The sequence below is a fragment of the Brienomyrus brachyistius genome, chromosome 21, assembly GCF_023856365.1.
Source record: "Brienomyrus brachyistius isolate T26 chromosome 21, BBRACH_0.4, whole genome shotgun sequence".
In the NCBI taxonomy this organism is placed as follows: Eukaryota; Metazoa; Chordata; class Actinopteri; order Osteoglossiformes; family Mormyridae; genus Brienomyrus; species Brienomyrus brachyistius.
In genome coordinates this window covers 5,596,154-5,609,966 of record NC_064553.1, presented here as the reverse complement: position 1 = coordinate 5,609,966, position 13,813 = coordinate 5,596,154, and the positions used below count along the sequence as shown (strand labels likewise).

Below are 13,813 nucleotides of genomic sequence, written 5' to 3'. Positions count from 1 at the left end.
CTTTCTTCTCTCTCATCCTCCGTGTCCTTAAGAGAGCCTTTTGATTACCTGACACGTGATATTTGCTGTCGGTTATTAGCAGGAAATTTTAGTTCCCAATGCATAACGTGCCAGTCGATCGGAGCTACGCCTGACCGGAATTATGCAAATGTTTGTGATAATACATATTTAAAATGGGGGACTTTTCTCTTCACAGCACTGTACTTTTCCGCAGTCACGCAATCTGCACTGAGAAGTAGTAAACAATCGGAGGAGAGGTAAACACCTAGAGAAGTAAACACTCAGCATCATTCCGCAGAACCGGTATGGCGGGAAACTGGTAGTCAGAAGAGATGATGAATTTAGCCATCACGAGGCAAATTGAACCAGTCCGCCCGCATTTCTGACTGTGTGTTTGCGTAAGTCAGCCCAAAAGCGACTTGCTCTCATCACAACCTGCGCTAATCACTTAGAGCCTCATTTAAAGGAGGGCAGAGTTTAAGGAGAATGTGGCGAATATTAAAAAACACTCTCAGATGGACATGAAACGGGTCAGTCAGGTAATGGGTGTGTGTCCGTAACATCTGCGTGCAAGGGTGTGCAAGTGCATCATCAAAAACTGCTGACTCCGTCTGGATTGGGGCCGCGTGGCCGTCTGGCTCTACGTGAGGATGTTATCGCTCTATTAGGTGCGCTTCGCTCGCTAGCATGTGATTTCCCCTGTGAAATACGACAGCAAGAATCCTCGTAAATAAACCCCAGCTTAAAAAAAAGAGAAAAGAAAACCTTTTATAAAAGCTATAGGAAGTTACGGCATGCCGTACAGTGGGTTTTAAATCAATTGTCCTTGTGTAGATTTTCATAGATAACGGTGTCGTAAAGAGTTACACTGGAAGATGAAAGCCCTCGACATCATCAGCTCATAAAGGGACGTGCGCCAGATTGCCACCGGCGCTGCCGATGCAAATCTATGATTAGGAATTCTTTAACCCATCCTCTCAGGTATCTCAGAGAGGTCAGGAAAGGCTGCCGCAGTGAAACAGGTTCTGCATGCAGGGACCGTCTGCAAAGTACCGCGTTCTTTCGATGAAAGTAGCCTACGGCATTCTGCATCCAAACTTTGGAACCAGACGCTATTGTTTTTAAAAGGGGGCGGGGCTAAACCACACGGCCGTCCTCCTCCAGTCCGATTCGCAGTGAGGCACTGCAGGCAGAGCCCCCCCCCTCGCCCCCCCAGCAAATTCGGTAAACGCACAAAGGCAGCTCGGAGCACCCGCGGATTGTCAGCTGTGCCTCGACAGGGGCCCGGAAAATGAGAGGGTGGGTGACTCCTGTAATTTAAGCCCCCCCCACGGCTGTTTATGCTTTTCTATTTTAAGGGGTCGGGAAGGGTAAAAAAAATTTAAACAAGCAGTTAATAAATAAATAGCCCTTAATATGCCTGTCGATGCAGGATCACATTCGGCGGGTACTGACCCGGGTCTCCGGATCGTCTACCGGTCCCCCTCTGCAGGATTAAAAAAAAAAAAAAAACGCAAATATCATTTACTCAATCCACAATTGCAGTTAATGAATTGCCCTTCATTCATCAAGCAGCTAAGTCCCTGTACATCACATGCAGCTGATTCATACCCTCAGGACTGCAGCCTAATAGAAACACATTACAAATCATTAAAGGATATATTTCTTTGCTAACACAGATACACACAGTGGCCTGGAGTTACATGCGCCACGAGACAGAGAAGAAGAAATTAATAATGTTGCCTTCAGTACACGTCCTGAAAGTCTTCTGACAAAATCTCAATAAATATATTACCCTTTGTGATAAGCTGAATAGGTGCATTAAGTGCAAAATGCATTGTTAATCCTCACTGAAAGCTGCAAAACTTTTAAAGGGAGTCGGAAAGCAACAACGTCATTTGCTCAAATTTCCATCAAACAAATCGCTTGTTATTATTTGTTACTAAGGACCCGAGTTACGCCCCCCTTCTCCCCCAATCAGGGCTGCCCGATTAGCATAGCTGAAGTATATTTCTTATATTACTGAGTAGTGGCGTGTTTCTTACCTGGACTTTATGGGATCCGAAATCTGAAATAGGTTGAATAACAGGCATGGGTCAGAAGAGCAGAGGTGCAGCCGACTGAGAAGAGCACGTCTGGCAGGAGCAGAGCTGCTGCTCGCCTGTGTCGTCCTGCCCTCCCCGGGACGGACCTGCTCAGCGCCTCTCCGCCTCCCCCTTGGCATCCGCGGAGGGCCTGCCTCGCTGCTGGCACCGTGCCCAGCAGCCAAGCTCACGCGGCTACGGCGGCATGTAGTGGCCGACGGCTCCCCGCGGAGAGAAAGCGTGTGAGGCTTGCGCCGGAGGCGGGGCGGGCCGCAGCGATATACGAGCATGGCCGCTGTGAGCGACTAAAGACACGCACGCAGAAATAGGACACTGCCGGCTCCATGACACCATAAACACTGACATTTTATTTATTTAGCAGATGCTTTTTAGCAAAGTGATAAACATTTTTGAGAAAGCAAGATTAAGGGCCTTGCTCACGGGCCCGACAGGGATTATCGCTTGACCAGTCCTGGGATTTGAACCAGCGACCTTCTGATCTTAAGCACAATATCGTACCCCCGCACAGCCACACGCCTCCTCCCACACGACACGTGTTTATTTATATATTATGTTATTTATATAGCTAGAGGTGCTATTGCTTCACACCTCCATGGCTGTGGGTTCAAATCCTGTCCCTGGATTTGTTTGACTCCCCAATACCTTCCCAAAATCCACTCTTCCCTCCTGCCAACTCAAGAGACACCCGCATTACGTGTCCTGCATGTAATTCATATTTAATCACTAATATTAGTGTCATGCAAGTAATAAATATTTACTGCCTAATACTAGATGTTTAAAATAACCTCTCCCCCCTCACCCTGGGCATCTCGCCCCCACCCCACATGTGCTCGGCAGCTACTGACTGCCCACAGAGTTAAGCTCACAGTGATTTCTGAATGCCATGAGGTCCGCGGCGGGGCAGTGATGGCGGCTGAGGTGCAGACGCTTACCTTGGCCCCTCTTTCCGCAGCCAGCCAGCCTCCCCAGGCACTCTTTGTGGGCCCCTGCCCCACATTTGGGACACAGGTATCCCTGGTTGAAGATCCCCCTGCAGAGGAACCCCACAGTAGACATGGAGGTCATGTGATTCTGACTTCCACACTGGAGCTGCCCCCCCCTCCCCCCGCCATCGCCTGTCGCTTACTGACGGTCCCAAGGTGAGAGTATTTTCTACGCCTTTTTTCACCAACCTAATTAAATAGCCTGCAGGCTTCTCCCAAGTGCTGAAGCACGTTTTTTTTTTCTTCTTAGCAAACAACTCTGAGAAGCTTCCAGGCAAAAACATTTAGAAGACATTGATTTAGAATTCTTACCACGCTTGAGACTCACCTGAGCAGCATTTGACAGGAGCTGCAGGACGTGGCTCTCTCAAAAGTGTGCATCCGGAAATCGTGCGCGTTACTGGTGGCGTCCTCTGGCCGGATGTTGGACCTGGAGATGGACGGTTGACAGGGAACCATCTTACAAGGCTCCTTCTCCTTGGCTAATGAAGTATGCAAACACCCCCTAGCACCAGCCAGCCCTAAGCAAAGCCAAACAAACAGGCTCTCCCGCGTCAAACGCCGATCCACGTCGGCGGGAAAGTTCCGTCGCGATCGTCACGTTTCTGAGCAGGATGGGAAGGTGAGAGACGGCAGGAAAACAGCAGGCGTTCACGGCTCCTCCACAACACCCCCGTGGGACCCCGAGTCAAAACGGAGCCATCTGCAGATCTCTGAGTCCTTGCTCACATCCCCGGGCTTTGTCTGTCTTTATTTTCGATCTCTCAGTCCAAACACCAAAATTTGGGACATCAAGCCACAAATGACTGAAATTTCCAGAGTTTCTCCAAACTGATACATTCAGCAAACTTGCAAAGTAACTGCCCTGCCTGTTTAATTACTTAATGACTAAATAATTGCTATTTAATATCAGAAAATGCCTTACTAAACTGCAGCACCCCTCAAGTAACTGCAATAAATAAATGAAGGCAGGGATTTACCCAGGTGAGGGAAAACGTTCTGCTCTCTGCAGCAAAACTAGGACCCAGCCCAGCGCGACCGGAACAGGTACTGATGTGTGCAGCCCCACCTGTGGGTCAGACCTGAAAAACGGGCCCGGGGGGGGGGGGGGGGGGGTGGCGTTACTTACATGGCCATGCCGAACTGCTCCAGCCACTTCTTCTTCATCTCCTTGGTTTTGAAGAAGAACTCAAAGCCGGTCTGACCCTGGTTGTGCGTGAGGTAGAAGCCGTATGACCACTGCGGTGTGAGGAGAGAGAGAGAGAGGTTACGGTTTAGGTTAGGTTGGGGTTAGGATTAGGATTGGGGTTAGGATTAGGGTTAGGGCAGTACTGAGAGTCAAAACTCACTCGGTACTCGTGATTCAACAAAGAATTTCCCTTCAATTTCCAAAACTCACCCAGTCATCAGAAATTTTCTAGAAAATGTGTCAGTTTTGGAAATTTTCTCTTCAGTTCCAGTTTATCTCTCTTTTTATCCATTTTAAGATATTAAATCTCTGGTTCCTCTCATGAAGAGAAGTCTGAGTAGACTAACAGAAATAACAGAAATAATAATGTCACTGTTTCCTCATCAAGATCTTTGTGAAACCAATAGAAGGATCCTCAAAAAGTGTTACTTTGAGATTCAGTCACTTTGAGATTCTGAGAGAGGCGAACTTAAGGAAATTTTTGGGGAAAAAAGACATAAGACGTATCTGCAAATCTAACAGTAGGGCCTTTAATGCAACAGAAACCTGTAGTTTCTTGGTTACCGGTCCAGCTTCTTAAATCCAGTCTCTTGAACAGTTTCCCAGTCTTTGGCTAATTCAGCCCCTAATGCTGGGACGTGTTCAGACTCACAAACGGGAACGCCGAGGGAATATGATCCTAATCTTGTCTCCACACGCCGCTGGGGCAGAGCAAGCGTGTGAGGACGCCTCTTAACGTACGATGTTGGAGGGATTTCCGTTTACTGCAGTGGACCCCACTAATGAGTCAGTTTACGGTCAGGTCCAGGCACTTCTTCCAGGCTCGGCGACCACCCACCGTCTCCGATGGTCGGGAAAGGCAGACGGGAAAGCAGTTGGATCTCAGAAAATCTGAGACGTGATAGTAGGGATGGGGAGGTGGCGGCGGGCTGGGCGGTGCGATTAGCCGTGGTCTCCTTCCTGGACCAGCGTGTCCTGAACAAGTCTCTCAAAAGCACCTTTGCGGCCAGGGTTCCAGCACGGATGGGAACGCCAGAAAGAAACTAATTTCCTCTACGGAACAGCGGTCTATCAAGGATCCGTGTTGGCCGGCTTGGAAAATGGTGCAGAGTTCTTTGGAAAAGCTGCTATTTAAAATTTGGCCTCGGACTCAGGAAACTCTAACTGAGGCATGTAGAGGGAAAAAAAAATTTCAGTAAAGGCCATTAAACTACCTACTATTATGTAACTTAATCTTCACTGCAGGGTCTCCGAATTGTATTTTTTTGTTTGTTTATGTTGAACTTTGTGGCAGCTATCAAATTGAAACGAGCGATTTTTGTCATAGGGGATTTTGTAATATTTATGAATTCTACACAATGCATATAGAACACACACACACACACACACACATATACATGCCATTTAACTGTGTTTATGTCTTGCATAAGTTTTATTATTATATGCTATTGTTTACGGACGTGAATGCAATATCTATGTCACTATAAAGGGCTGATGCGTGAGAAGATAAATGCTGGTTAGGCTACGGTGTGGAAAAAAACAATTTCATCATTTGTATACTTCAAGGACTTTTCTTTTCAAGTATGTTTTGTGAATCACTTTTTGTTTGCGGTTTTATTGTTAATGGACTGGAAGTGCTTTAAGATCTCCTGCACTGCTGATTTATGTGACCACGGCTTCAAAGATGGATGGAAAGTGGATACGATAGACGGACTGACAACATAATAAATGTGAGGGTGCGAGGGAGGAGCCGCCTGCAGGGGGCACCCTTCTGCCATTCGCTGACCTTCCTGTTTTCCTTGTCTGTCGTTGGGTTGTTGGTAATTTTGAAGTGGTTGAGGTCGATCACCTCTTTCATTTCGTAGTTGTCACCCCGCCTCTTGCAGATGATCACCGCGACGTCGAACAGAAAGATATGCCTATGGAGACAGAAAGTGCATAAGATATCTCCGCCTTCCCCCTCCCCCACCGGGACTTGGCAGAGATTCCAGGTTTTCCGCTGTGTGTGCGATGGGGACAGGTGTGTTACTGGAGCACTGCACAGCAATGTCACCTGTCCTGCTTTGCGCGTTTGTCGACTGTGGCCACCCGCACCTCCCCATCACCTTTGGGTCGTCCGAAATTCCTCAGGGGTTGATTCTGTGCCAAGATAAATAAGTGATATTGCAACATGACACTACACATACGTCCATCTGTTTTCTTGCTTGTTTTCATATTTTTCCCTCCCTTTTGTTTTGCGTAATTACTTTTACAGCATACTTGTTTATTTCTGTTTATGTTTTGTAAGCTGGAGAAGAGGCTGTCTCGCCGGTAATTGATCACTAGCTCTGGGCCTACAGGTAACTCAAATTGAGCAAGTCCAGCTGGCCCTGCCTGGACTAATTGCTTCCTTACGATTTAAGCAGGGTCACCCGGGAGGCCATACGGAAGGACAAAATACCGCTGTTTAATAGGATATGTAGTGTTTGGGTTTGCTGTGCTACAATTTTCAATGCCTCCGATTTTGATTTTGTGTTGTTAAAGAGACCTTGGCCGATTTGGAATAATAAACACACACACACACACACACACACACACACACACACACACACACATATATAGATATATATATTTTTTTTCGGTAATCCCTATTGCCCAATCATTTTGTTCCCTTGCTTAACATGGGACCTGCCTTGAAAGCAGGAATTATCTTCTAATTACCTTCTCCTAAAATACAAACTAAAATACGAAACAGAGAAATTTGTCTGTATGGAGGGACGAAGGCAAACGTTGTCCAAAGCTAAGGATTTGCAGCAAAATGTAAAATAAACAATCTACAAAAATCTGAAATGCTCATTACTATGAAACTCAATAATGAAAAAAATAATCCGTGAGGATTATTTAAGATGATGCTCCACTGGAACATCACAGCGGTTCTTCTGCATAAACTTACTTACTTCGGCATGAAGACACTTACCAGGTTCTCTATAGAGTTCTGATACTGGTCGATCTCTCTCAAGGTCTCATTGTCCCTTTTCACCTCGTTGACATACTGTGCCAGGTCCTGCCCCCCCCCAGGAAATAAGAGTGTCACATTCTGTGTCTGTCCCATTTGGGAGCACGACCCAGTTATCCTGTTTGCAGTGTTTCTCTACTAGCCTGATGCCTCCTTGCGTTTCCTGAATGCATTTAACGTTGCACTTCTGGTCTTTAAATAGTCTTGGTTCTTGCATTGGTGGAAGTTGTACTGTATCTTGCTCCAGTACTATCTACATCTGCACCTCGGCATTCATTGGAAGCTCAGCCTAGCTGCACTTACGCCTAGTTGACTCCATGACAGCAAGTAAGTTTGCAATGTGCTATTTGCCTCAGTTGCACGTCGCTTTGGACAATAGCAGCTGCTAACTTTAATGACGTTAATATTAGCCAGTTTTTAAGTCTCCTGTAGACCAGAAGGTGGCGCCATGGGTTAAGAAGACTGTGCCTGCTCCCGTCTAAGAAGAACCCTACCCTCATACTTTGAAACATTAGAACCCGAAATGTTCCAATAAGATATAGGGAAAAATATGCTAAGTTTTGAAGAAGAACCATCACAAATTATGGATGTCAAAGATTTCACATTTACAGATCATACAAAGATACAAACATCACCTTAAGTACGCACCTTGGACACATTTAGATATGTCTATGTGTGATCTAGATAGAGAGATCATTGGGTGACACATTTAGTGATGGAGATGACTCCTACAAGTGGCACTTATTCCCCTCAGGAAAGATGAGCCAATCAGCACTCAGAAGGGCATGATTATTATCCTCTTAGTGCTCAGGCTCTGAGCGGAAGCTAACTGCATTAGCCTGACACCCCCCAATCAAAGTTAAGTGGATAATCATGCCAAATTGAGTCATCATACTCATCTGCATAATTCGCTGTTTCCTCTCCAACTGATTTGCTTCAATTAGGAAAGTTTAAGGCTCTGCTTAGTGCCACTCAACAGCAAAATCACATCTTCTCCGTGATTTTTTAAAAGACTTACAACTGAGACAACAGCACGCGGCAAGGCCTTCGGTGCCATCCGGTTATCCGGCTGATCGCTTGCTCGTTTGGCCTTGACGCACCGAGCAGCGCTTATAGGGCCACAGTACGGCATGGATACCCTGGCAGATTCAGGGGCCCTCGAATATGTAAAGTGAGTGACCAGGAAATCCAGAATACCTTGAGCTAGGATAAGATTTAATTTCAATTAAAAGAACCTAAATCTCACTTAAGCACCGAGCTCTTGCTGCGTGCCGATTGGTCAGTCTCCTTTAATCATGCATGTGTCACTACTGTGAAACAGCTGGATGAGTCATTCAGTCACGGAAACAAACAAGTCAGAGCACAAGAGAACCTGAACTATTTAGCCGAGCGCAGGAGCCTTTCAGTAAGTTGCGAAACCTGAAGTAGCTCACAGTGTCCTCGTTGACATGGATTATCTGGTCGCCCTCGCTGTGAGGACAAATGGTACCGCTACAGCACGGAGAACGGGAATGCCAGCAGCAAACAAAATTGTTTCTCCTCTCTTTTTTTCATCTTTCCATTCAGGTGGGAACCTTGCCTGCCTGATAAAAGCGCAGTCCTTCTGAGAGACAATGAAATGTAGCGAGCGTAGCAAGATTGCGGCCATGACGCTTACCTTCATGGCGTCGAGGGCCAACCGCAGATTGTTCTTGTTGGTCGTGTCAGGCGTGTGCTTCACCAGCTCCTGTTTCATCAGAAGAGCAGGGTGAGGCAGGCCCACGGTCGGCGACGCTCCCCCGTTCCATTAGCGGCAGCTAATTAGCAGCCAGCGCGTCAGGCTAACGCGCCGACACTGTCTGTCATAACAAAGGCAGGGAGGGGGCAGCCGGCGTGCGACTTCGCGCTGAGGCAAATCGGCGAGTGCGAAATCTGCTTTAATTACTGAGTGTGCATATATTTCTGCCCCCCCCCCCCCCCCACCGCAACCCTATCCACTTTCTCCCCTTTACCACATGGCATTTATAAAATCAAACTAAGCTAGTAGGACAAATTAACAAAGATGGGTAATTACAGAGTTCAGCACGGAATCTAACGGCTGTAAAATCACACAGCTGGAAGCCGGTCCTGTACGTCAACCCGATGAAATGGAGACTAGCGAGGAAGCGTCCCGGTTAACACTCATATGCAACCGGCTGCAGCGACGAGGAAGATGCCCCCGCATGTTCACCCCCACTCTCCTCCTCCTCGCAGCCTGACATGTAGCCAGGTAGTAACTTGAACCCATAACCCTATCAGCAGGCAGAGGAGGAAAAAGTCATAATCGGCAAAGTGGACATGCGTGATTTCATCCAACAGTGACAATATTCGTATACACACACATACACACACATGTATAGATTTATTTACATATATATTGTTTAGTTGTGTGTGTGTGTGAAAGACCCGAGAAGCATGTAGGACCTCCCGGTGTAGGGGGAGTTGAGCCGATTCCCCGCTGATACACTCAGGAGGTTTCAGCGCTATCTGCACCCAGGCCCACCATGCACACAGGCCTCAGGTAGCAGCCGCTAATCCTGCACAAGCGAGTGAGCGAGGCCGGGCCCCTGGGAATCAGCTTACACTGATTGGGGGGTTGGGAGGGCTGAGAGTGGCGGGCACTTCTGGGTGCAGTTATCAGCCCTGACAGACTGAGCTCACCAGGTGCTGCTCACTGCCTCCCCCACCCCCACAGAGGCCGAGATGCGGAGATGTTGCTCAAGGCCGCCTGTCGGCAGTGACACACATAAACACACACACACACACACACACACAGTTAAACACACAAACAGATACACTGGTCTACAGGAAATCCACAGAGTGGACACACTGGGACATGCAGTGACAAAAACACAAGAGCATTCAGCTCCTCCAGCTTCAGCAGACCCAGATACCAGTGCGGGCTCGACCTCCCCCTCCCCACCAGGCCAGTGGGCCCACATGGACACGTGGGCCAGGAACACCCCCCATGAACTTTAGCGGTGATGATCAAGCACTGTGCCCAGCACCGTTACAAATTCCAGCCAGTGAATGATGTTACGTGTCACTGGGACGGGGAAACTTAGCAAAATCGCAGCCTGTGAAGTTGACCTCGGCTACCAGGTAGCAACACAAGCAGTTCAGGTAACATTTTTATCTGCAAAGCCGCAGTGAATGTAAAAAAAAATGGACTTTACTGCCCCCTAGTGGAAGTATTTGTCATTGAACTATACACTTGTACCTCCCAATGAGGAGGGAGGTACTGCACACATACATATACACGCGATTTAATCTGTGTGTTATATTTAATGCAGCACAGGACTATGGTCTTATGCATGTGGCTCAGCAGGCTAAGCCTCTGGTCCTGTGATCAGAAGGTTGCTGGTTTAAGCCCAGCTTCAGCAGAACAGCCACATGTCCGTGGCCCTGAGCGAGGCCCTTAACCCCCAGCTCCATGGGCGCCACTGCAGGGAGCTGCCCTTCACTGCCAAGCTTCCTCTCACCTATAAATGTGTCATGGAGCGCAAGACGGGGTGGGTGAAAAGAGAATTTCCCCATGGGGATCAATAAAAGCATCATTAACATAATTATTATTATCAGGTTTCTAATATTGCAAACTGTATCTTCTCACTGTATTTGCAGGGGTTTGCTTACTCTACTCTGAAGACAGCTCCTATACTTCCAGTAGAGCACTGTAATAGCTATTGCAAAGGTCATGGGTTCAAATCCCAGGGAGGACACATAAACCGAAGCCCCAAGTCACTTTGCATATATATATATATTTATATAGTAGATAACTGAAGTAAACATAAATTTGCCACTGGACCTGTATGTATGTGTGTGTGTGTGTGTGTGTGGGTTGGCATAGATCACAATTTGGTCCTTTGTCCCCAAAGTTTTGTAAGACCTGAAATCTTTCACCTCATTTCACCTCAGTTTTATAAAAAAATCTGTGAATGCAATCAAAAAAATAAAAATGCCAAAAGTCTTGTATTTTGATTGGTTACTTATGGTTAAGGTTAGGACCGGGTAGAGGTTAAGGGTGTCCTGATTGGGATTAGGGTTTTTCCCATAGAAATTAATGGACGGTCCCCATTTAGATAGGTACACCAACATGTGTGTGTGTGTGTGTGTGTGTGTGTGTGTGTGTGTGTGTGTGTGTGTGTGTGTGTGTTCCGGTGCTTCCTGGGACAGCCTGAAGGAGACCCAGGCAGTGTTCTGTGAGCTCACCCGGAAAGCACAGCATTTTCAGCCCCTAACCCAGATCAATCTACTTATGTTCCAAATGTGTTTAGGGCCCCATCTGCGCCCCCTTTACGGTAACCCCCCCCCCCGCTTCTGTCGCTCACCTGTAAAAGCAGATGGTATTTCAGCACTCGCTGCATGGGGACGACGAGGAGGTCTCTTAGTGTGAACTTTCCGTTGTTTGCCCTCTTTGAACATTCCTACGACAAATCCCATTAAAGTCACTCAGAGCTGGGAGGTGAAACACTGCCAGTAAATGACTGACTGTCCAGAGGAGAGCATTCGCTTTCTGAGGGCTGTATACACTCAAAAAAGTAACAAATACATTAAAAAATGCTAGTTATGCAGTTCATAATCAGGTTGTATACCCACAGGGGAATGTAAAAATACCAGGCCCCAAGCTAAGCACAGCATTCATCCTGAGCATATGTCCTTGAGTTTAAGAGTGCAAGCTAAGCTTATTTTATACATCGTACATTAAACAAGCTGAGCCAAATGAGCTGCGTCTCTGAGCAGCAATGATAATAACAAACACAAGAGGGCGATGTTGGCTCACTTTCGCCAGCACAGCTTGCGGTCTTAGTGGATAAACAGAGGACAAAACCTTGGCTTTTCACACAATGCACGCAACACATGATAATGTAACACATGGCTTGAGATTCTTACCTCCAGCTTCAGTCGTACATCCTCCTTCTCTTTGCAGATACAATCCAGAATGGCGATGGCCGTCTCTACTTGGCTGCAGTACACACCGTAAATGAGGAGTCTATAGAGCGGGATTGACAGAGTGAATTAGCAATTAAAGTTCATTTCAAAGTATATATAAAAAAAGAAAACCATTTTAATTCCAAGATATGCTGTGTACTTCTCTTTGTAGCTGACGAAGATCTGGTGAAGGTTCTGTGCGTTCTTGTTGAGGATAGAGTCTTGGATGTCCTTCAAAAGGTTCTTGTGCACTTTGACCAAGTCCTTTGTGACAAAAAATATATATGTCATGTCAGGGCCTTCAGCAAGCAGCTCCTTTACTTGCATGGTCCACGTGAATCTCTTTAAAAGCGGATGACAGCTGGGAACAGCCTTACAATGCGTTTCGGCGGCTTGAAAAAAACCTGCTATAGCTTTTTTAGAGATAAAGATTTCCTGGAATTTCACTCGCTCTTCAGAAAGGGTCACTGTAGTGCTTAAGGCTCTTCGACTCGATCCCAAATCCAGGCTTTGTTTTCAGTTCTCCCAGGTAGTTAGTTTAATAATTACTGATTCTGATTGGCCACAGAGACTTCAAACCTGGCTCACAGCTAAAGCAAGGCTGGAAAACCAGCACTGCTCAGGCCTAGAGGACCGTGATTTGAATAGCTCTGGTCTGAGCCTTTACTTACCGGAATGTTGATAAACACCTTCTCGATCTCCACTGCGGTAACAAACTTCTTGAGAGGGATCATGAAGTACTGTAGATAGGAGAAAGGTATCAAACACGACAAATATCAGAGACAGAGGTTCCTTACTGATCGCTGTAGGGGAAACTGGGCAGTTTTCATTCACCACATGATGCTCTCCATTAGACACATACACTGAAACAGACAGAGCACGAGGCCGGCATGAAGCTGGCACCTCGGGGGTTAAGGATCGTGCCTAAAGGCTCAGCATTGCTGTGATTACTCTGCCAGCTGCGGGAATCAAACCCAAAACCTTCTGGACATAAACTCAAATTTCTAGTCTGAGGGGGCTTACTCTTTCGATGGACTCCAAAGTGTCAGTGTACTTTTCTTCTGTCTGCTTGATCTCAATTAGACAGCAGCTCCTGATGTCGGTCTCGGCTTGTTTCTGCAGGTTCCCAAATGAAACATAAAACACCATCTAGGTCGTCTGAGCGCGAATGACAGCCACCGTCCGAGGATCAAGGGACACAAACGACGCTTACGGAATACCTCGAGCTGACGATTCCTCTCCCACACGCGTCACTTCCTGATCCCCGTTTGTTTTTTGATCTTTAGTGGAATCAGATCAAGTGAGCAGGTTCGCACTTGGAAAGTGCGACTTGAAAAGCCAGGGCGTCTACGTACCGTCGGGGGCAGCGCCTCCGCTTTCATCAGGTCCTCGTAGACCTCGCCCGCTTCGTCCTCGCTGTACACGCAGTCGTACAGCTCCTCCTCGTCCTCCACGCCGTTCTCGCTGTGATACAAGAGCGGCATCGCAATCAACGATCTGTCTTGTCGTTCGTCAGTCGCTGCCGGGTCGTATTCACAGCAGGCCAGCTTACGAAGGTGACCAATTCATGTTTATCTTACTTAGTACAACCCTT

The 13,813-nt window shown here is 47.1% G+C and overlaps 1 protein-coding gene across 2 annotated transcripts in view; it reads right to left on the bottom strand.

Moving 5' to 3' along the window:
• vav3b (vav 3 guanine nucleotide exchange factor b) overlaps nucleotides 1-13,813 on the bottom strand; it is a 43,329-nt gene that overhangs the window by 10,336 nt on the left and 19,180 nt on the right. For both annotated transcript variants that reach the window (XM_048989094.1, XM_048989093.1), the window contains 15 exons: nucleotides 13,575-13,683; nucleotides 13,243-13,335; nucleotides 12,891-12,959; nucleotides 12,380-12,483; nucleotides 12,181-12,280; nucleotides 11,619-11,714; nucleotides 8,930-8,998; nucleotides 7,234-7,320; nucleotides 6,331-6,416; nucleotides 6,064-6,196; nucleotides 4,218-4,327; nucleotides 3,417-3,518; nucleotides 3,038-3,135; nucleotides 2,046-2,068; nucleotides 1,456-1,486 (listed from right to left, as the gene is read on the bottom strand). In XM_048989094.1, the coding sequence (XP_048845051.1) occupies nucleotides 1,456-1,486; nucleotides 2,046-2,068; nucleotides 3,038-3,135; nucleotides 3,417-3,518; nucleotides 4,218-4,327; nucleotides 6,064-6,196; nucleotides 6,331-6,416; nucleotides 7,234-7,320; nucleotides 8,930-8,998; nucleotides 11,619-11,714; nucleotides 12,181-12,280; nucleotides 12,380-12,483; nucleotides 12,891-12,959; nucleotides 13,243-13,335; nucleotides 13,575-13,683 (1,310 nt within the window). The remainder of the gene's footprint in view (nucleotides 1-1,455; nucleotides 1,487-2,045; nucleotides 2,069-3,037; nucleotides 3,136-3,416; nucleotides 3,519-4,217; nucleotides 4,328-6,063; nucleotides 6,197-6,330; nucleotides 6,417-7,233; nucleotides 7,321-8,929; nucleotides 8,999-11,618; nucleotides 11,715-12,180; nucleotides 12,281-12,379; nucleotides 12,484-12,890; nucleotides 12,960-13,242; nucleotides 13,336-13,574; nucleotides 13,684-13,813) is intronic.